This window comes from Argopecten irradians, chromosome 12 (genome assembly GCF_041381155.1).
Source record: "Argopecten irradians isolate NY chromosome 12, Ai_NY, whole genome shotgun sequence".
NCBI classification, from domain to species: domain Eukaryota; kingdom Metazoa; phylum Mollusca; class Bivalvia; order Pectinida; family Pectinidae; genus Argopecten; species Argopecten irradians.
Window position 1 is genome coordinate 6,675,563 of NC_091145.1, and position 25,691 is coordinate 6,701,253.

The window sequence follows — 25,691 nt, forward strand, 5'->3', positions numbered from 1 at the left end:
TAATTTTACACTTTAACAAGTATTTTTTTACATTTTAGTATGTTTAGTTTTACACTTTTTTTATTGCGTATCATGCTGAATTTCTTTCCATATTTGAGGTCATAAGTTACGTATCAAGCTCATGTTTGTCTTTATAAACCAAAAATACTGTTATATTTTACGTAACACAACATGCCATAAAATACAAGAATGAACTCTAAAATCGGTTACCATGGCAACCGAACGAAACGATCCTATATGCGAGAGTTCCTGAGGTAAATTCTTTGTGAAGTATAACGAGCAAGAACAGAAAGTAGAGATTTCAATAAAATGACAAACAATGTTCAAGGAACTGCTTTTTAAAACGTCGCCATGGGAACATTATGAGTTAGTTTCTCTCTCAGATGTTGCCGCGGGGTTGTTCTTGACTCGAAAATAACCAGTGGATTTTCTTAAGCTGCCTTTTACCCCCGGTTGGTTCTTCTTATTTTGTGAGAAAGACAAAAATAACGGCTGATACCTTTAATAGGACACTACTTATTAGATTGGTATATTAACATTGGATGTCTTTTTCTTTTATTGAATTAAAAAGAGTAAAATGTATTCAAAAGAAATATATGATGTCTTTGGAATATGATATTCAAAGTCGGAAAGAAGAAATAATAATTGCTCTGAATAACTCGAATCCTTTTCATTAATACGGCATAAAACGTTAATCAAATATGACATTGCTTTCAGCTCTCTTGGCAAAAACGTTTCTTGTTTCACTTACAACACGAATATTGTATAGGGAGATGCTATTTGGGATGAAAAGTTGCTTAAATGAAAGGGAAAAAACACACACACTCACACAAAATTGAAAAAAAAAAACAACAAAAAAAACAATAACAACAAAAAGGAAAAAGCATGACGAAAAATAGAGATTTTCTTGAAATGAATATAAAAAGAAAGAATGTTAATTAGACAAGGTATTGGGATTTAAATTGTACTTACTTTTCTAGGAATATTAAGGTATTTTCTTGTATGTGTATCTGAAACAAAATTGAACATTTTGAAAAATAAAAATAAAAAAGTAAGCTTGTATTCAATCATTACTGCAAGATATCCTTTGATGTAGAGTATTATCGATATTTTTTTCAAATTATAAGATGTCTTCAGTTCGTTTGCGTATTCCGTCTATGCATATTAGAAATATACCTGATTAGCGGTCAGGTATTCATTGTGACGTCATTACTTTGTGAGCAAACTCTTTTTTTTAAAAAAAGTCTGACATAATGATCGCAAACCGATAATATCGCAATCAGTACCTATCCGCAAGGGCAGATACCTCTGGAATGTGCAAATACAGAATAAGAAATTCAAAAGATAATTTAAAAGATCTCAGTTCATTTATATTAATAACTCATTCTGTCATCTGTCAAAGTCATTCTGTTTTCATACACCTCGGTAAATATTGTAATTATCATCGATCAACTAAATCTGACACGACCAAAATAGAATCATTTCTTAATAACGCTAAAATGACATTGAAGTAAAATTGCTTCCTCCGATTGTCATTTCTACATCTCGCAAATCTAAAAATTATGGCGCTAATGTTGGCATAAATTGATTTACCATAAACGCCCAGTCATGGAAAGCGACATCTGTCTAAAGATTCTTCTCTAAATCAAATAAGTAAGTCATGGCTACGTTTATTATGAAATCAAGTAAACAGTTTTGACATAATTGATATCATGGTCGGTCTAAGTGGGTCACGATAAAGAAGGAAGGTCGATTATCCCAGCATGAAATCGACACATCTTGACGGTTTGCACGCGCAAATGATTAAATGTTGATATATCGTGTTTTAACTGTATGCGTTACATTGGCTTTATATAAGCTTCTTATAATTAATAGGTAAGCGACAGAATGACATCGACGGATAATCCCACGAGCTTCTGCGCGTGGAATGAAAGAGATTAATTACATCACGTGACTAAACAGGATGTGAGAGTTTCTCATTGACATGAAAAGATAATACTTGTCAAATCATTCAACGCAGTTGTTACACTATCTATTCTACACTTTATAATGATTTGCCTTGGAACCAAATCTTGTTATGTATATTTGTTACACCATTTTTTCACATACTGACTCCCTTGCGATTCAAACATTGGTCTGTTTGTGACATTATCTCAACTGCAGACCTAAGCGTACTTGCGATTCGGATTGAAATGTAAAACATACTGACCGTTGATGGGGGATATTTGGTTTTATACTGAAATAAGCTACAGACAGATTCAGATTACTGTCCCCTGGGCAGGATTTGTGGAAACAGTCATATATAGTTCATCAAAATCTATGATCAATTAATTGTCAGTGTCTGGTCATCGTTGCATAATTCATGTAAGCACGTTGCATTGTAATCGTTGATCATGAATATTTAAGATTGCTCTGTGTTATTACAATCATTAATAACAATGAGGGTATACCCTTGGGATACACTATTACAATTACGTAAGAATGGAACCGAAAAATCCATAACAGTTTGGCCAAAAAAAGTAAAATGGTTGTGCAAAATTTCTGCAAACCCGTATCATGAAAAGACAACGCCATCGTGAAAATCAATATAAAATTGAAGTGTGTAACTCAACAACAAGATAAGCATAAAAATTAACTCTCTAATGAATAAAAAGTAAATAACGATAAAAATTAAGTGTTTTAAATATGGTACTTTACCTGGTCCGGAACAGTCGTCCGAATCCGACCCGGAATTTCTTGAATGACTTCCATTAAAAATTGTTGGTGAAACGCGGGGCGATGGAAGAATGTTAATATCTCTACTTTGTTCAGCTGACTTCAGTGCGATCCGACGAAGTTCAGATGACAAATCAGACATGTGACTTTCTTCCAATCCAAAATCTCGACTTAAGGAAAGCAAAAATAAAGAGGTCATCATAAAAATGAAAGCATTTCTTTGTGTTTTGAAGAACATGATCTGGTAATATTGGTGCTGAACTTGAGTATTTAAAATTTGAACGAAATTCAGAGATAAAATGAGGTGAACACAAATTAAGCTATCATAGCGAACAGTAAAAATAGCAATTTTATAGGCGTCCTAAGCGGTAACTGATAAGTTTCAGGTATTTGACAGTCGACTTCTGGCATTGCACCTCTAGACACGGGGTGGTTTAGTGGATGGTACATGTCTAACATTCTACAAGTACCCCCGCACCCTACATGGGCCATATGGTTGATGTAAGGTACATGCTTCTGACATGTTACCAATAGCTATCGACCACTGGTCCGTGGTGGCTAAGTTTTCCTGATACCTAATACTCTAGAGGTAGTCCTACATCTCAAGTCGTGGTGACCGAGTGACTAAGGTATCTAGACATACTGCAAATCATGTTTTTATCGCGGATACAAAATTTCGAGTCTTTCATTATTTTCTACGTTATTCACGAATACATAAATTCGCGATCATCAAGATCTCTTATTAAAATGATGTATTCACATGTTTACGTAAATATAGTTATTCGCAAAACATTTGAATTCGCGTTTGAATTATCTCGCAAAAGAACGGGAATATTTGAATCTCGCCAAAATACAGTTGTTCACAGTATTGCACTTCATTATGGGATGGAATTGATGAGATATAAACACGTAATGCTCTACGTATACAATTGATTATTGTTTAGAACTGATTGACCATAACATGAAATGTCGTTTTTTTCGGGAACTCCGGTCTTTCTAAAACCAAAAAGGCTAACATGTCCCTAAATTACTATAGATCAGAAGTTAGACCAGGCGAAATATATCAATTATTCGAATCTCATATCACAACAATGAAATGTGATACTTTGCTATCGTTACTGGGCCCAGTTTCATGAACATTTTTTAACTTTAAGGAGCTCCTTAACTTAAAATTACCATAGGAAAGCATTACGGAAGTTAAGGCAAACCCCTTAAATTAAGGAGCCTTCCTCAAAATTTGTAATGCTTTCTTATGGAGTAATTCAAGTTAAGGAATTTCTTAAAGTTAAGGAATGTTCATGAAACTTGGCTCTGGAATCCTTTCAGTAGTCGTGAAAGAACAGTAGTCATGATATTGGGAAAAAGTCAATTGCTTGCATCTCATAAAACATATTCTTTCCACATAAACAAAACACCATCATTAAGATTCGTCAGTAGCAAAAGATTTCGGAAATCTGGACACACAGTAGAATATGCGCACAATATTACGACTACTATTCAATCACGACTACTGGTTGGGTCCCAGTATATAGTATTATTGATCTAATAATATGAAAAAAGGCAACTGAGCTCCCTTAAAATCCTAAATTATTAGGAATAAGACTTTTGTTACTTTCCACCAGTGTCAAAAAATAGAAAATAGTTTTGAAATTTACATTATTTAAAATAAACAATCGATTATGTAAAGCATATTTACCCTTCAATATCGGGGTTTTCCGATATAGACCCAAGATCCGATACAGATCCATGGTCGTCGGACACCGCTAGGGACGGACGTTTCCGTAATGATCTGGGAGAGACCTGAAGGAAAGAATCGGACTTCCTAGCCTTTCGGGCTTGTTCCTGACGAAGTCTCTCTATCTCGCCCTCGTGGACTGTTCCTTCCAGACACCCGATAGAATGGGGTCGGACTATTCCACCCCTGGTCCCACAGTCTAGGTATGACAGCGAGAGGTTGTTGGGGGTGTTAAGACTAGAACTAGAAGACGGAGAAGTATCCACACTGCTTGATTTGGAATATTGCACTCGTTCTATTAGAATATTACATTGCGTTGACACATCTCTTTGCCACGGAAATTTAATCCCGGATTCATCACCAATTATATCGAATATCTGATAAGACGATGTCTCGATTTGAGGACAACTGTTGCTGTGCACAGGGTGCTCCTTCCTACCGGATTTAGAAGTCGAGTCGTCCATGTTGGAATGAAGGCGGATGAAAGCTTGTGATTGCGGGTCGTTGGTGTTGGATATATGAACATCGTCCGTCTGTCCAGAAACATCTTCATTACATTCCGACATGCTTCCAAGTGTTAATGGCAAGCTGTTAGATACCGACAACTGTATTGCAGACGCCGAGTTATGCCGACGTTTTAAGAAACTATCCCTTTTGCGCTTCGCCGGGGATCTTCCATTTTGTATGGTATATTCACTGATGACTTGTGTCGGAAGCGATGCTCTGTGCCGTTTATCCCTGTCAAGGGTTGACCTTTTAATTAATGTTTGGCCCAAACCGGATGATGTTTTTCTCCTCGTGGGCAGGGGAGGTACATGGTCGACATAATCCAAGGACCCGTCGATATCATGACAATGGTCGCTCTCTGAAGCAAATAAAAGAAAGGGAGGTTAAATATAGCACAACGAAGGAAAATAGCACAGCAGGTGCTCTTATATCGCACAACTCATTTTCTCTCAAAATACAAACTCGCTCTCATTAATTTCCATAAAGCCGTAGTGTTCGCAGGGGTTGAGATTGCCAAGATCTAAGGGACCTATCACAGATATTCATTATGGCTGTCATGAGCAGATATGATGGGGAAGAGACATTCCTGGATAAAATGGTTCTGAGCTAGGGATATAGATCTGACTATAGATAGTATGGTAGAATGTCTCATTAGTTTTATAATTCAGTAGGCTTTGTTTTCAATTCCTGTTTCATTACTGACTCATGTTCCCCATTCTAATGTCTGTGTAGATTTATAACTCGTGAATTGTTTTGGTTAAAAAAAACAAAATTAGTTCTTCATTGTCGGAGTTATTTTTATTGTCTTACGTGGCTGACATATCATGTATATTTGGAAATTATCGATTTTCAAAGATATTGTTAGATTTATTTAGTCTTTCTTCCGAAAAGAGCACTTCTGAATAATAATTTACAGGCCTCAACATACTTATGATAATTAGATACTTTCAATATTTGCTACTTTTGTATTTTATTTGTTTTAATAGAACTAAAATCCTGTAAAAAATTGGTCAAAATGGTAACGTATCTTGCTGAAATAGATTTAAATGACCCTTGAAACAATAATTAATTTTTATAACTTTCTTCTTATTCTTAGGTGTTTATTGTTTTGCCTTGTTCAGTTTAGAAAGTAGCACATAATCCAATTCTTTATTGTCATATTATCTTGTTTTTAAAAAGGTTTTGTTTTCAAAAGCAGATTAGCACTTTCGACATGAAAAGAGAAATATAAAAATCAAAGTTATTAAAATCCCAAATAAGCTGTGACCAAAATTTAAAATTGTGTGACAAATGCAGATAAAGGACACATCTCGTAATGTGTTAATCATTACATCGCATGCTGCAAAATGAGCTCGTTTGCACTTTCGAGTTCCACTACAGCAAACTTATTCACAGTCAATTTGATAAACCGATTATCGATGAACGCTATTGAATTGGAACATAATTTGCACACAATTAACTGTTTTTGTCTCACACAAAATACTTTCGGTTTTGTAAATACATAATTAACAGCAATTACTTAAAAATGCTACACTTTATTTCAAAACGTGAAAAAAGTTTAAATTCGTAATGGATACAAAGCGGTTCAAAGTTTGTTTTTATTGGATGTGATGAAAGTTGTGACGTCAAATACTCATCAACAGATTTATTTTTTGTGAGATGATGTAAAGCATTTCTAACACGGCATTTTAATGTTTTCTGAATTTATGGGCATATGTCCGTTTAATTAAAACCTGTTTCATATTAAGACCAACACAACCTACCTATCATTGCAACCTTCACATAAACTTTCACAAAATTTACACGGATATGACTCTTACCAAACTCCTAACCCAATCAATCCTAAGTCATCGTAATCTTAATATTATTTTAGCATTTTGCAAATCCTCTTTTCATTATTTATTATTAATAAAAAGTTCAAGAATAGAGAATTCGGTGAAGCTACATAATTTAATTAAATTCTGCCAGAATATAAATTAGATGGTATTTACCAATTTTCGCAGCCGATGACTATGGTAATGCAAATAGGTTACACGCTGTTTTAGCTTATATAAATAAGTTATATTGCATAACTTGATAAAATTCACAGGAGCCAGTAATCAGACCGGATTGACAACCATCACAACGACCCTTCAAGGCAACGATGGTAGTGTTACATCGACATTCGTCACTAAAATGCCTAGCTTAGCATTTCTGACTTGCAGATAAACAGATTAACTTCTAACCGTATATTTTGTGTCTCCTTTACACGACTTAGAATCAATACTATATTTTTAAAATGAACGATGCCAAATGAGCGTATTATCTTGATTGTATAACTGTATTATATTGTATACTGTAAAGGTATGTTGTAAAGGTATGTTGTTTATCTTTAGTAGATAAGGATATCGTAAACAACTTTATGACCGCGTATTTCCGTCTTTGCATACCACATAGTTATCTCCCCTTGCGGGTAGGTATCGATTGCAACGTCATCATTTTGTGAGCAAAATTCACGGTTTTTTTCCTGACAAGTATGACGTTACGCTATTCGCAAACACTTGACGTTACAATCAAGGCTAGATAACTCTAATATGCAAATACAGAATACAAAATTTCTTGTCATCACCATTTTAAAGAAATTTGCAAATGCATATACATTATTATTTAGGTTTATTAATTACATGTATAGGTGTAGAACCTAATTACAAAGTCACCTAATTGCGTTTTGGAATAATTATGTTTCTACCAAGTGCTTTACATTCCATTCAAATAGTGATGAGGAAATCGTAATGCTGGTACTATCCCTCAACTCAACATGTTTGGAAATCCTCGGAAACCCACGAGTGACCACCGTGCAATCGTTTGTGTAGAATGTTACAAAAGATAGAGCGATTTTTAAACATTGACGTTTGTGAGGATCCCATCGCTATTGCAACATGCAGATGGCGATTGACTGGGACTCTGTAAGTAGTCTGAAACACATGGCGAGTTAGACAAAATACGGGGATATACTCGTTAATGCTGGCAAGACAGTGTGGTCAATATGACCCAGGTTTGGATTGAAGGCTGAATGTTTTAACAAGGCTATTGACCTGTTTGATGATTTTCGAAACAACCTAGTTCGTTGTATTATTATATTGCAATATAACTGGAGTATTTATTTCATTTTTTTCTTTATTTTTAGTGGATTGTAGTTTAACCATTACTAGATGCTCTCATCAACATATTAAGTTAATTAACATTACATACAGTTACAAATTGCGCTTATAATCATATACTAACGTACAAACAATATCAAATACTCAAAGCCCCTTACTGTAAGTGGTGTTGGACTTTTGAGATGTCAGATAAGGCATGAATTGTTTTTTTTCATATGAGCATATTATGTGAACATTTAATCACATATATGTAATCATTATAACCTCATCATATGGAATTTGATAAACATTATAATTACAATAAAGACCTAGTTTCCTTTTATATTTATCATACTGTGAAACTAGAGCACAAAACAGGAATCCAATATTGTTTATCATAACACCATTGTGATGTATTAACTTTGCTATGGTATACCCTCATACCCCTAACCCTTGCTAATTGGTCTATAATGTACCATTCACCGATGGTGGAGCGTTTGTTAGGTCGTCATATTGTTTACATCAATCTCCCATCTCTTATTGAATGGAGATGTCTTGGTATTGTCAAGATGAGTTAATTAGCCGTGGCGTTGTTGGTATTAACACTAATGACATGGAACATTAACAGTTCATAACGATGAATACCTAAGGCCCCAATCTTGGTAGGCTTCAAACATAAATATATTTTGAAGCCTTGCATTTTTGTTGTAGTACAAAGTACCAAGATATTGGATTGCTTGCCTATATTTCACATGCTATTTACTGTATATATAGACATTTTGTATATGTACTTTAATCAACATTTCCGCATAATCCCAACACCTGAACCCCAAAACAAAATTTATCTATCTCATAACTGGTCCGTCCAGCCTTGTCATACGGCCATGTCATAAATATCGTAAGACACATGTGTAATAACAATATTTTGACGTCACATGTAGTTTTGACGTCATAATCTATATATGACGTCGCATGATTGTTTGAGTAGACGCAAACGTCATATCCGAGCCGGATTTCTACTGTTTTACATAGAGACATAGACAAGAAAAATATTAATTTTAGCTTATGTTTCTATGAATAAAAGTTATGTGATAAATCACTCGTGACAATGTGATATGAAATTTATCAAACTCGTTAAATAAATTTCATATCACATAGCCACTCATGTAAGATCCTCAATTTATCATTATCAATACTGTCAATCCAATCAACCTGTATCAACTTTACTGTAATGATGGCTTCGTTGTCAAATGTTTCAACAGTAAACCATAGGTAAGTAACTAATGGATTAAGTTGTTACCACACAACACTTTGGAAATAAACGCGTGGTCGTTTGCACACAAATGACATGAAAATACTATACAAACATTTATATATTGTATAGATAAGGCTTACTTTGACGTGGTGATTAGTTTACTATGTTTCAAGACTACTTGACAGGGTAGAGTCAGTGTTACAAGTGTGCTTGACAGACCAGAAACTAAAACAGCGTTTCTTTCAAACGTAATGCTGAGTCTGATCTTAGATAGAACACACGCACTTTGCTGCCCAAAGGGGAGGTGTCATAGTATTTTATATGATGATTATTGCATCGACGGGTTTTGGTGTCGTTCGGTACACAGGGTAGAGGTTTCGGATTTATATAACCTGACATGGGGTTGTCTGAGTGAAAAATTCACAATCGTTTTAATGTTTGGTTTGTAAATAAGCATGGGAAGCTTCGTCAGTCAATCAAAACTCATACTTCAGGAATTACATGAGACAGACTCATAGTTGATAATTTTCTCCACGAAAAGTTTCGGAAGATTTGCCATTGCGTCATATACACCACAATGCCATATGGAATTGATGACGATCTTGATATGGATGACGTGGTATAATAAAATAATGACGTCATTGTATTATGAGTAGTGTGAAAACAAATTGTAAATATCTTTCCTTCGCTTTTTGACACAGAGATATCATTTCCTTAGATATAATTTACTTATAACAAAATTAACAACCACGGAATTACACATGCAGTGAAACACGTGCTTCAATGTATACATCGACCATTCCTGAAACAAGTACAGTGAAAAAGAGTCTCTGTACGAAATCCACTTATTCAATACCTACTCTTTCTGTGGGTTCCATTTGGGCAATATCAGTACATTTCACTATCTATAAAGACCACTTGGGTATGTAATAGATACAGACAAGTTTGAATGCATATGGAATATGCGAATTTCAATGAAATATATATATGACGTGCCAACTTTAATCCTAATTCTTTAATTAAAACTCGATCATTTCTTTACACATATTAAACCTTCTTACTGAAATCGACAATTTACCTGTAAGACCTATTTATAGTAACTACAAGAAATAGCAGGACATTTAGAAAAATCACATGACCTTTTCTTTCCTCAATCCATATAAGTGTATTCAAACAAGTAATTAGAAATAAATTGATGAGTGGTTGACCTCATTAACAGAAATCGATACAATGGAAGATCAACCGTTGGTATAACGCTGTCACAGATATAGATTCTTGAACACTCGGGTACTTAAGGAACACTGTTTGAAATATATGGGTGCCGTTCCAAACTTCTTTTATATCGTTACTGGATTTAAAAAAATCGTTTACAACATGATGACAGATATAACATTGAATTAAAGATAATTTAAAATCCTCAAAGCATAAAGCAGCCTACAAGGTGGAAGTTTGCTAAATATTTAACATGATTACATTTTTAGTATTACGGGCTGTATGAGGCATCCGAATGGTCCCTTGGATCAAAATAGCCACCATTAAAGCCGATCGTTGCTATGGGAATCCTTTAAAATTGTTTTATGAGAAACCATAAAAACAAAAACAACGGGCATATTTTTCAATTTAAAACCGACAAAGAGTCCCAAGGAGCACATTTTCTCAAAACCAAGCAATAGCGACTTGGGATTACAGTTTCTGGTTAAAATAAAAGATAAAGAAGAAAGATAAAAGAGTTAAAATAAGATACTGACAAAACGATCTGGTTAGGTTTGTTTTTCGCGTTTTTCTTTTTATGTTTTAACAGTGTAGAAATGTGAAAGAATTACAATTATCGGGATTACTTATTACAAAAAAAAAAAAAAAAAAATATGTGGATTCACGTAGTTTGCAAACAAAATTTCTTTCATACCCCGAAGAAGTTAAAAAATAGTGATATCAATGCTTAAATGAATTAACTTTTAAATTATGTAAATCTACAGTAATGGAAAGAAAAAGATTATCTGGGGAAAGCATCGTGATCTAATGCAAATCGAAAACAGCACCTGATGCAGCCTAAAACCGCCCACATTTGTACGGAGATCACGCTCACTCCTTTCCTATCTCCTCTTTACTATTGCTGATGTCTTTTACTTTAGATGATTAAACTGTCGACGTTCCGTCCGCTTTCTATTGATTTTCATTTCCATTAGGCAGCTATTAGCCGTGTGTAAACCGATAGATCAGGCAAATACACAAATCTGTGCTAACTGTCATCATCCGAGCATACAGTGGAAAACAAATATTGACGTAAACCACTCAAAGGTCTATCTGTTGATATGCACGTGCATTTCATGTTAATGTGTAATTAATCATTGATGAACACACTCACGGTGATTTAAAGACAATAGCATTTAGTTTTAATGTTTATAATGTTACATTCTTTAAAGCTTTGACGGGTTTTCATCTGAGGACCTATCAAACAACTTGTATAGTCAATATAGTTATGATGTAATAAATTAGGTCAAGATATGAATCAGATGAATATTCATCTTGTCATTAGTAAGAAATGAATGTAAAAAACCAACTGGTTGTAACCCAAAAAATCGTTGTGGGTATAAATAGATACTTATGAAAATAAACCACCTCTTCTCCTCCCCTCCGCCCCACTCCTCCCGCCCCCCCACCCCCTCAAAAAAAAACCAAAAAAAAAACAAAAAAAAAACATAGTCCACACAAACAAAAACAAAATTGATATTCTGTACACAATATGCATATCAACAATTTCATTCAATTTCATATATCGAAAAAACGTACGATGACACATTGAGAACAAATAGAAACTATTTCTATAAACTTTGAATATATGACCAAAAGCTGTTTAAGCCTTATTGACTAACTGGTTCACTGTGTCCCAGACATCAGGCGTCCGTTTCGATCGTCTGCTTGACACTATTCAAAGATAATGATGACAATGTACACCAGAATTGTCTATCACATTCTTAATTTATTGTAACATTTTATGTCTTTAAAATGAAACTATTTGTATGCTTCTTCGACTTAACAAACACACCAGAGTTGACTTTTCAGGATTCATTAGTTGTATTTTTGAAACCATTCAGTTGTGTTGACTGTCTATGACTCGTCATTTATACATTCAAATCATGCAGTTTATTAAAAACAATTTTAGAATTATTCTACATTTCTACTACCTAGTATTGAAATGACATAATACGTTGTTTTAATATTGTAGTCAATTGTTTCATTAAAATCATTCAGTGTTGTTTTACTTTCTAAGAACTTTAATTTGTATTATTGAAATCATACAATCTTTTAAGGCTTTCTAGGATTTGTCAGTTCTACTATTAAAGTAATGCTATTTTCGGTTTTCTTAGACTCGACAGTTTTACAATTACTGTTTTGACACTTTATGACATATGTCACTGAACTCGTACATTTGGAACTCAGTTTACGATTTATATGTTAGGGTTGTTTTTCTATGATATGACAATTGTCGGACAACCAGCTGCCAATCAAACGTGATTTTTACATTTTATTTGCTCCGACATCAAATGGGTACATGCGGGTGTTAGAGCACGAGGCGTATGACAACATGCTGTCTGGCGATCGGCCAATTGTCCAGAAAATCTCATAAAATCGTCTTTGTCATTCTAGAATTTAATTGCCATACAGCCGACATGACAATACATTTAAATAAACACCTTTAATACTGGCGTTTATACTAGAGACAGTAGACAGCACACTGGTGTGATCACCTTTAGTCTGAAATGCCAGAGACATTCTACAGCAGTATCGCTTAGGCTCAGAGCAGTCGCCAACGAACGAGAAACATCACCCATACAACGCACAACAAGTATTGAAATCAAGCAAAAATGAACAAAATAGAAAATAAAATCACATGTAAATTGGACTCGCAAATATTATTATCCTTTCATTTCATAGTTTTAATTAACAGAAGCCCCATATATGATATATGGTATGTTTTTTGTGTATCATCGGAAACCCACAAGTCACCAATCTGTCGTTTGTGACAAATAAAGACGACTCAAGGGTCTTCGACGTCGGATCTTGTGACGAACCTATATAATTGATATGTCAGAGCTGACTTACTTTTCTCCCATTGTAAATGGCGATATGGTTGTCTCCTTTCCCACATTAAGATACCCAGTAAGGCGTATATTATCTAAGGGTTTGGGGTTTTCATTAGTTTAACGTCATATTAACAGCCAGGGTCATGGGTAAGGCCTTGTCAGGTTTGTTGGTGGAGTAAAGCCGGAGTACCCGGAGAAAATCCACCAACCGGCGGCCAGTACGTGGTAACTGCCCCACATGAGATTCGAAATCACGACTCAGGGGTGGATGGCTTATGTGATAACATGTCGAGACATAAAACTACTCGGCTCCATAATATTGACAAAAGTAACCGAATATATCATGTATTATTATTGCGTTTTCTCTTTTATAAGGCAACCATGAACAAGTGATGAAGTTGTCTGATATACGACGAATGTTAGACCTCTGCCTGCGGGTCAGAAGCTGATAACCTTCAGGAGGGAATCAACAGATAATGGACAAAGCGTGTTTTCCACTCTGCTACTTCAGTTTTATTTACCCTCAAAGACTAACAAGTATTATTTTGTCTACGGATTTTGTCTAACATTTCTTCAACGCAACTTTCTTTTAATTAAGGAATTAGCTAATTCGTTTTCAGCGTTCCATAGGATATGATATCGGACACAGGTAAAGGAACAGTAAAAGCTTTAAAAACGATCGTGTTTTAAATTTTGAAAGAGAAACAAACTTTCTGCAAAATATCAAACATTCACTAATGATTCCGTGATATAAATAAGCATTACTAAAATTCTTATTTTAATATTTAAGCTAATGAAACATCGATGTAAAGTTAAAATCTGAAGTTTAATTTAATGTCTATGGAATATTGAAAAAAAAGATACACAAATGTGTCTTTTTCAATCACCTAGCTTTCTAAGTATGTCTTAACTCTCATCTCAACGATAGATTTATTTAGTTGATTAATATGCATTAAAACATCAAACATCTTTGAGAATTAATGACAACATCAATTCATTGAACGTTTTAATCTAAATTGGTTTTCACCGGCTACTCCGGTTTTCTTAAGATCACTAATGTACATTTTGTACTTCCTTCCAGGGCATTAGAAGGAAGTTTAACTAATTTAGTTCTTAATTACATTAAGATAACCGTATTTTATAATAATGTCCCGTCAAAAATGAAAAATCCATAAACAAAGAGATTATGTGATTTGTTGGGACTGCAATACTTTTCACTATATCTTCAATTAGATATTTTAGGTGATTTGATGGGACTGAAATACTTTTCACTATATCTTCAATTAAATATTTTAGGTGATTTGTTGGGACTGAAATACTTTTCACTATATCTTCAATTAGATATTTTAGGTGATTTGATAGGACTGAAATACTTTTCACTATATCTTCAATTAAATATTTTAGGTGATTTGTTGGGACTGAAATACTTTTCACTATATCTTCAATTAAATATTTTAGGTGATTTGTTAGGACTGAAAGTCTTTTCACTATAATATTCAATTAGATATTTTAGGTGATTTGTTGGGACTGAAATACTTTTCACTATATATTCAATTAAACAATACTCCCAGGATATTACCATGATTAAAAAGGTTACAATGGTTGTAAATAAGTGTACAGCCCTGTTTGTTTTCTGTTATTAAAAATATATATATATAAAAAATGTGATTAGCCACAAAAAGTGCTTCAGCTTCACCACCACGGCTATATGATTGGGTACCTGAAGCTATGTTCAATACACAGTGTCACGATTATCTCCGGCAAATCGATGACAATGATGAAGTCACGTTCGCTCATAACACTAATGAAAAGTTTAGAATATTGTATTATGACGCATAGGTCAAATTGTATTTATCACCAGTTTCAGTGGGTGGACAGACTCCCGAGGAAAAAAACTGGACGTGTTCAACAATGCGTAAACAAGATGAAGAGAAGATTATGTCCAACGGCTAAAAATAGAAATAACACCTTCAGCGCGCGACGTTAGTGAGAAAACAACACAATTAGGATGACAAAACAACAAAAGGAATAAACAAAAATCGATACGATACCGGAAGGTTAGCTTAGATGCGGCGACCACAAGCGGTGCCTTAAAAATAATTAACATCGGTGCTTTAAAAGTACACTAAAAGTCACTAATAGTGGTTCCTCAAACCTACACTATGCCACTATACTAACCAATGATGCCTTTAAAGTACACTAACAAATAATGCCTTAAATGTACACTAACAAATAATGCCTTAAAAGTACACTAACAAATAATGCCTTAAAAGTACACTAACAAATAATGCCTTAAAAGTACACTAACAAATGATGCCTTAAAAGTACACTAACATATGGTGCTTTAAAAGTAAACTAACAAATGGTGCCTTAAAAGTACACTAACAAATGGTGCCTTAAAAGTACACTAACACATGATGCCTTAAAAGTACACTAACACATGATGCCTTAAAAGTACACTAACAAATGGCGCTTAAAAGTACACTAACAAATGGTGCCTTAAAAGTACACTAACAAATGATGCCTTAAAAGTACACTAACACATGATGCCTTAAAAGTACACTAACATATGGTGCATTAAAAGTACACTAACAAATGATGCCTTAAAAGTACACTAATAAATGGTTCCCTTAAAAGTACACTAACAAATAATGCCTTAAAAGTACACTAACAAATGATGCCTTAAAAGTACACTAACACATGATGCCTTAAAAGTACACTAACATATGATGCCTTAAAAGTACACTAACACATGATGCCTTAAAAGTACACTAACATATGGTGCATTAAAAGTACACTTACAAATGATGCCTTAAAAGTACACTAACAAATGGTGCCTTAAAAGTACACTAACACATGATGCCTTAAAAGTACACTAACAAATGGTGCCTTAAAAGTATACTAAACACATGATGCCTTAAAAGTACACTAACATATGGTGCATTAAAAGTACACTAACAAATGATGCCTTAAAAGTACACTAATAAATGGTTCCCTTAAAAGTACACTAACAAATAATGCCTTAAAAGTACACTAACAAATGGTGCCTTAAAAGTACACTAACAAATGGTGCCTTAAAAGTACACTAACACATGATGCCTTAAAAGTACATTAACATATGGTGCATTAAAAGTACACTAACAAATGATGCCTTAAAGGACACTAACAAATGGTGCCTTAAAAGTAAACTAACAAATGGTTCCCTTAAAAGTACACTAACAAATGATGCCTTAAAAGTACACTAACAAATGGTGCCTTAAAAGTACACTAACAAATGGTGCCTTTAGAGTACACTAACAAATGGTTCCCTTAAAAGTACACTAACAAATGATACTTAACAGTACACTAATAAATGCTGTCTTAAAAGTACACTAACAAATGATGCCTTAAAAGTACACTAACAAATGGTTCCCTTAAAAGTACACTAACAAATGATACTTAACAGTACACTAATAAATGCTGTCTTAAAAGTACACTAACAAATGATGCCTTAAAAGTACACTAACAAATGGCGCTTAAATGTATACTAACTAATGAACTAAGCGGTTCCTTTTTTAATTGTACTATCAGCGATGCCTTAGAAGTACCATAATAACAGTAATTTAAAATTATAATGAACAGTGACTTAAATGTACACTAATATATCGCTTTAAATGTATACTTACAAACGGTTCATTAAAAAGTACACTGATAGAAATGGTATGAAATCAAACTATCAGGTTGAACCTCAAAAGTTCATGACGTTTGAAGAGCGACTGCTCTAAAAGCGAATACGATAAGTAAATATTTTATAATGGAATGGAGTGTAAGGTACAGATCGTCATATTTATTTTTACTGTGACTACGCCTATCTATTTTACATAAAATTAAAATTCCATGAAAAAAATAATGCTATCTTTGCAAAAAGCACTTTATGTTCGAAAGGATAATATTTCAAGGTTGTGTTTTTTGGAAAGTATGCGTGGTAAATAAAGCAGTATATAGTCTTTCCCAAAACACAATCTGTATTCAGGTGGCATTTTACATCTTATCTCGTGGCATGAGTTTTAATGATAGTTTTTGAAAAGATTGTGATTTGCTTGTACCATGTAAATCATCTGTTTTCTATTTCAATGAAAAGAACAAAAATCGAAATTTCCAAAAAGTGTGCTTTACCATACTTTGTTTTGATGGTAGGGTTTTATTAGTTTAATGTCCTATTAACAGTCAGGGTCATGTAAGGACGTGCCAGGTTTGTTGGTGGAGGAAAGCCGGAGTGCCCGGAGAAAAACTACCGACCATCGGTCAGTACCTAGCAACTGCCCCACATGAGATTCGAACTCGCGATCCAGATGTGTAGGGCTTGTGATAATATGATGATACATCCTGAGCTATCTGGCCACCGCGGCCCCTTTATGGTTGGAACTTGTGTCACATAACTAAATAACATTTTTCAAAAATCTAAACCTCAACATAATTAGAATCTATGTCACAGAGTCACAGTGACCGTACATATAAGTGTCATACCCATGAGAAATGTTATCACTATGATGTTAGCATCCAAACGTAGGTGATCCTTTATCCTTGATTAAAAAAGGCTTAATTATTGTCAGAGCAATAAGAAATAAAAGCCACCATAACATATTTATAGAGTTGGGAACAAATCATTATTTTTTGGAATATCTGTACACATCCTGTGTCTCTTTCGTAATTGTGTAATAACTTTATTAGTTGAGTATTTATCACACAATTTGTCTGCAATGATTTATACTAGGAAGTGAAACATTTTCTCTGCTGTGATTGGTTCAAATTTCTTAGGTCATGTTTTGTTACATGAAGTATACCCGGAAGTTGACAATTCCCTGTTCTGATTGGTTAAAATGTCTGAGGATTACTATATATAGGCATGGCGAAACATTTTTGCAATCAACATGTCGCCAAAGTCTCGTTACTATAACATTTTCTTGAAACATTTTAAGAATCTCTTCAGTAAGTATAGAAGAGAAGCTTCCTCGGGGATACAATAAAGAGTTTTCCCCACTTCTAAAGAGTTAACAAGCAATGCTTCTGGGTTGTCAACACATTGACATTTCGTCAAATGGGAGTGTATGTTAGAAATAACAAGGTCGTTAGCGAAATAAAAATAACAATAGAATGCCAACGACAGTGATTAGCCAAATCTGTGTTAATTTGATCGTCAGAATGGGAAATGAAGTGTGTTATTTTGCTACGATGTGAAACGACAAAATACTCCTACGATTGGTGTTTTTGGTGTTGACGTCAATGACATGTAAGATTGTGGTTTATTTAAAAACATATGGAACGTAACAGAATTGTGTTCATGCATTTGATAGTAGAATAATATCGTCATTTATTATTTTAAAATTTTCAATAAGTATTATTTGCTAAAAGTGAAAAATCATTATGAATCAGGCAAAATATATGTTAGCAATCTATAAAAGCTAACGCGACAAATTTTTTTCATGCATTTGATCGCAGAATAATACCGCCAGGTATTACATCAAAATTTTCAATAAATTGTTTTGCAACACAAAGTGCAAAATGATTATACATCATGTAAAATCTATATTATCCATCTACAAACACAAATGTGACAGAATTGTTTTCATGCATCTGATAGGAGAATAATACCGTAGGGTATCATTTTAAAAATTTCAATACACTTTCTTGATTATATTGCAGACAAAACATATGTTAGCAATTTACAAAAACTGATATTATAATCATCAATGCATTTCATTGTGGTAAAATGGAAAGAATTACAGACCAGCGGGCAACATCTACATGACAATGTTAATATGGTGTAGTGATATAGATGATTGAATATCATCATAGTCATAAACATATTATTAATTCTAATATACAGACAAATATCTTTCAAATGTCTTAAGAATTAAACGTCGACAAATATATTAATTTACTGATTTGTACAGAAACTCATATTGAAGTACAATGATGCATGGACCATGAGCTCCACGAGAGTAAGCAATCATTGGCATTTAATATCACCAAAACAAAGATATAGAGATTGGGTTTTCATAAATACAGATCTTTAACTAATTCACAAAGCAATATCGGTCAAGGAAGGATATGTTGAATTAAAAAATGTGCATTAAAAAGTGTGTACATTTGATCTAACGTTTCAACAAACAAAGGCAAAGAGAAGAAAGACTGCTCTCAGTTCGACCTAGATCTGATTTTGCGAATAGCTTGCTTATTCTAGTTAGTGGTGAGTGGCCATGATCTGTATTTATCATCTCTGTCAATTTAATGCTGCGCTAGCCCATATCCCCTTCAATGATCGTGTAGTTCAGTAGTAGGTCTTCAATATAGCATGATTTTACAAACAAAGATACATGGAATTTGACAGTCATTTTACCAGCTTATTTGGATATAAATTTATAAAAGTGTAAATATACTTACATGCAGAGTATGAAATGAGAAATAATAATTTTCCTGGCGATAATCCCTTTTTAGCAACTAGGCATGACTCGCACGAGTTATCTACCCTTCAATCAGTAAGAGTACACGTAACCACGAGTGTCCATGACCTTTAACCCGAAGAGATGTTAAATGTTATTGTTCATAGATCATAATCTTGTTATTCCGTATTTACTGGGTGTATAGGGAAAAAGCTGATTCGAGCGAGCATGGATCGAATGTAAATTACTTATTACTTATCAACAGTGTTTATAATGATGACCCATGTGTTTACACAAGCGCTTACCCATCAAAGATGTCAATACAGAAAGGACATACCGTCAGTATACATATCACAGAAATCGAGTCTCGTAAATGCAATGTGATGTCAAATAATGTTGTCACGGGTTATATTTTAGGATTATGATATTCATTTTTACATGTTTAACGCCCGCAACAAGCCATGAAAACAAGAAAAATGCGCATACGAAAAAACTAATAATATCACAGTCAATCTGTGATGATGAAAATGGAGTACCATTGTTCAAAGGACAGAGATTTGAGTTTGAATATTCTCGGTTTGTTCCGATAGAAGTTCGTGCGTAACGTAATGTAGAAATATAATAGAAATGTCATGCACGGAGACCGAGATTGGTATCAACGAACTATTACTATAAGCCCCCTCATCTCGTGTATTTACTCTGGTATTTGTACTTCACATTCGATTGTTTTGTGTTGACACAACTTGTCAGAGCAAACAGCTTTTGGCATGCGTACAATACTGTAACGAGAACTGAAATAACACTAGATCAGCTTGGGATTTCAAAAGGAAACGCTACAAGTTGATTGCATACCCTCAGGGCACCCAGGGCAAATATGCAGAGATGCAAAGAGCATAGAATGTTTTTTTATACTAAAACTAACAACGACTTTTACAAAATGTCGACCTACCCCGAGGGGGAACAATTTCCCATAAAAAATAAATAGGTCAAGTGATTGTTGTAAGGGTCTTGTAATTTAAACAAATCATATTGTCAACATTTTTCAGATACTTTCTCAGTGTTGTATTTTACGGAAAAAATATCAGTTCTGATTAAAACTAATGATCAAATTTTTGCAGTCAACATCATGCACGTTCCATAAATAATACGGATTGATATAAGTTCCTTTTTATCAGTACCTGATGCTACCTTCTTTAATCAGTGTGTAGGAAAAGAAACACAATGCAATGAAGTTTATTTTAACGTCATTATTAAAACTAAAACAGATTTTATTATTTTTGTATGATATGTAGAAAGAAAGGGTGATAAGTGTTTTAAGATTTGCCTAACTCTTCAAACTATTTTTCTTCTTGTCGTAATTTCTTTGTCTTGTTGCTTTTATGACATTCATACATTGTCCATTGCTACAGAGCGAGACTGTCAGAAGAAAGAAACTTAACTATCTCTTACGGAGAAGAATGCTCAATGAAAGGTCAAAGATGGACCGGTGTTGAGCGAAACATAAGGAAGAAGAGAGATGATGTAATTTAGTCGAATGTTTAAAAATTATATTACTTAATTAATCACCTTACATGATTATGCAATAGAAGTGACAGGTACAATTCTTCCATCCATTAATAACTCATTGTTCATGGCGGAACAATTAATGAAACGATTTCTTAAGATTATGAATTTATTACAAAAAATAATTCAATGAATGTTAATAATACATGAAATTCACGTTTCCTGGCATAAAAAAAACACCACTACATATATATCATTTATAATTGTAAACGAGTTTATATTCGCGAGATGGACGTTTTCGCGTACAGTGTAATCTTGCGAAAGTGCTCGAACGCGAGTTCAAGTATTACGGGAATAATCGTATAAAACTTACATATGAACGCACAATTGTTATTAAGAGTTTTTGATCGCAATTTGTATGGGTGTCAGAATACATTGTATACGCAAAACTAAAGCGGTTTACACTGGCATACAAAACGTCGGTTAGCTGAATCATTAATCGAGAAAACACTACGTCTCTAGAAGTACTAAACATAAAACAACTATATTATTTATATGTTCCACATAATGTTGTATATAACACTATGAAAATTATATGTATCACGCTGTTTTAATGGGAAGAGGCGATAATCATAGAGCTGAAATCAAGAGCATACCATGTCAATTATTGGCAGTATTATTCATTTAGGGTCATGTTGCTTCCTTTTAAGTCTCGTTTCGATAGTTTAACAAACAGTATCAACTTATGATGTGAGTGTGGGGAAATCATTTAGCAAATAAAATAAATCAAGTGTCTTTGTTAATCCAATTTTACTGTTTTTGGTTTTTATTTTAAACAAAAATAACTATCACATGCCATTTTTTGAAAAGCCACGAGAAAGAATGTATGAATTAAAATATTTTCAATCTATTAGAAAAAACAGATCAATAAAAATATCGACAATAGCACGCACATGCACTGCACTCTAGTTAAAATCGTGGCGTACTTTAAGAGCTCATAGCAGTTACCTCTATTGGAAAAGATTAAGTTTAGGCTTTGAACGAGATACAAAAGAGAATTGGCAGTGTTTATTTCTTGATAGACTGGCCACCAGACTTTAAATGTTTTTTACCATAATTTATATAAAGGTTATTTCCCCTATTTCGATTTTTTTTATTTTGTGTCGATTAGTTTAACGTTCAAGTAAAAGCTAGGGCCGTTTCATGATATACCAAGTTGATTTAGACGGTGATTTTTTCTTCGGGTTCTCCGGCTTCCCGCCACCAACAAACCTGGCACGTTCTTACATGACCCTGGCTGTTAATAGGACGTTAAACTAATAAAACCTAAACCCTTAATTACAAAATAGGAGAAATGCCACAATCACAAAAAACTTCAATAATCACACATGCATGCATGAAAACCGTTCTCACGCTGCATTCATAATTATATAACACCAAATTACTGTCCGTCTATCGATACACATTATCATTAAACATCAGACAGTTCAATTTAGTTAATATTTCCCGAACACTAAAATGATTCTAGTAATGCGGTCGATAAGGAGACATTACGCAACATATTGTTACATCTCTTACACTTTATAACTACCAGTATATCAAATTGTAATTGATAATACTTTAAGGTAATCTTTCAGCAAATCTGGATTTAGAATTATATATTTTTTTAATCAATCTTTTCTATCAATAACTTAAAAAGAAGGGTAATTAAATTCGTGGTGCCAATATTTTCACCGGTTTCCTATACAGGGTATACTCGCGGAGGGAACATTTCGCGGTTTAACGGTCCTTACAATTCGATAGTATGAAAAATAATTCACGATACTATTATTCTTAGCTACGTAAATAACTTTCTGAATATTGTTTATCTGGTGTATATAATTAGTAGATTTCAAAGAAAACGGTAAGAATAATATATTGAAAATGATCTATCCGCGAATTTTAACCTCTTTACTGTAGATTTCCGAACAAATATCAACGGATTGAACATCGGTCACAGTCTGAGAATGTATGCTTATCATAAACATCGCTCTCAGTCTGAGAATGTATGTTTATTATAAACATCGGTCACAGTCTATGAATGTATGTTTATCATAAACATCGCTCTCAGTCTGAGAATGTATGTTTATTATAAACATCGGTCACTGTTTGAAAATGTATGCTTATCATAAACATCGCTCTCAGTCTGAGAATGAATGCTTATCATAAACATCGGTGACAGTCTGAGAATGTATGCTTATCACAAACATCGCTCACAGTCTGAGAATGTATGTTTATTATAAACATCGGTCACAGTCTATGAATGTATGCTTATCATAAACATCGGTCACAGTCTGAGAATGTATGCTTATCATAAACATCGCTCTCAGTCTGAGAATGTATGTTTATTATAAACATCGGTCACAGTCTGAGAATGTATGTTATCATAAACATCGCTCTCAGTCTGAGAATGTATGTTTATTATAAACATCGGTCACAGTCTGAGAATGTATGTATATTATAAACATCGATCTCAGTCTGAGAATGTATGCTTATCATAAACATCGATCTCAGTCTGAGAATGTATGCTTATCATAAACATCGCTCTCAGTCTGAGAATGTATGTTTATTATAAACATCGGTCTCAGTTTGAGAATGTATGTTTATTATAAACATCGATCACATCGCTCTCAGTCTGAGAATGTATGTTTATTATAAAACATCGGTCACAGTCTATGAATGTATGCTTATCATAAACATCGGTCTCAGTCTGAGAATGTATGCTTATCATAAACATCGGTCACAGTCTGAGAATGTATGCTTATCATAAACATCGCTCTCAGTCTGAGAATGTATGCTTATTATAAACATCGGTCTCAGTTTGAGAATGTATGCTTATTATAAACATCGGTCACAGTCTGAGAATGTATGCTTATTATAAACATCGGTCTCAGTCTGAGAATGTATGTTTATTATAAACATCGATCTCAGTCTGAGAATGTATGTTTATTATAAACATCGGTCACAGTCTGAGAATGTATGCTTATTATACACATATTTCACAGTGTAAGAATGAATGCTTATCATAAACATCGGTCACAGTCTGAGAATGTATGTTTATTATAAACATCGGTCTCAGTCTGAGAATGTATGCTTATTATACACATATGTCACAGTGTGAGAATAAATGCTTATTATAAACATCGGCCACAGTCTGAGAATGTATGCTTATTATAACGATAGGTCTTAGTTTGAGAATGTATGCTTATCATAAACATAGATCTTAGTCTGAGAATGTATGTTTATTACAAACATCGGTCTTAGTTTAAGAATGCATGCTAATTATAGAAATTGGCCTCAGTTTGAAAATGTATGCTTATTATAAACATCGGTCTCAGTCTGAGAATGTATGCTTTTTAGTAACATCGGTTTCAGTCCAGACCCACAATCAAGTCGCATGATCGTTTACGAGCAGTTAAACACTACTCTTTACAAAGTATCTGAAATAATCAAAATAATGGTAGTGCTGTTACCAAGACTCGTACACATTAACATATTATTATTGCATGCCACATTTCTTAATGAAATAAATAGATAATTCAGTAGACACATTTAAATTGATAGAAAGCTTAATATAGCTTAATAAAAATGTGATTTACTTTATTTTCTGTCTATTCTTTTACCTACCGAACCGAATACGTTTATTTGTAGTTCATGCTCGCCTCCTCTCGACATTATCAATTTTTATTTGCAGTTGAAGTCATTGAACCCATTTCATTTGGTATTTTACTTTTTAAACGGGTTAAAAACCTTTTTGTCCTTCAGTATTACCGGATAATAAACCGCAAACCTAAAAACCTCATTACATTTATAGTTAGTTGTAATCCCGAGAACGACAGTCGTTTTTTGAGGACAAATAAATGAGTACCAATATGCTATAGTTGATGGGAAATTGCATCAGACCATTTCAATTACATTTACTCGTTTCAGACGCAGAACGGGGGATGTTGCTATAAGACCTGTTCGTATTACTGCGTTTTTTCAAGGCTCTCCTTTTCTTATGTGATACATTCAACCACTTCGCTGTTATAACTAGTTTTCAAGATCACAGAACAGTATTATGTCTAAAGCCACTCTTAAGTTCCGAAATAGCCAACCACAGATAGCGTAACAGAACGTTACGCCATCTGTGATTGGTTAAACAAAAACTTGAGTCTGTGATAATGTCATGATACTGGTGCAAGAAAACCAATTTGCTAAAAATCTAGCTAAAGATACTAGTGAAAATAGTGATAATGGTTTTTAGCGAAATAAAAAATGAGCACACATTATTTATTGCCTTGCTTTCGATCACTTGGTTATAATAAACAA

The 25,691-nt window shown here is 33.7% G+C and overlaps 1 protein-coding gene across 1 annotated transcript in view; it reads right to left on the reverse strand.

Moving 5' to 3' along the window:
* LOC138335869 (uncharacterized) overlaps nucleotides 1-25,691 on the reverse strand; it is a 75,258-nt gene that overhangs the window by 33,095 nt on the left and 16,472 nt on the right. The window contains exons 2-4 of the mRNA XM_069285037.1: nucleotides 4,412-5,315; nucleotides 2,698-2,885; nucleotides 973-1,010 (exon numbers count right to left, since the gene is read on the reverse strand). Coding sequence (XP_069141138.1) covers nucleotides 973-1,010; nucleotides 2,698-2,885; nucleotides 4,412-5,315 — 1,130 coding nt within the window. The remainder of the gene's footprint in view (nucleotides 1-972; nucleotides 1,011-2,697; nucleotides 2,886-4,411; nucleotides 5,316-25,691) is intronic.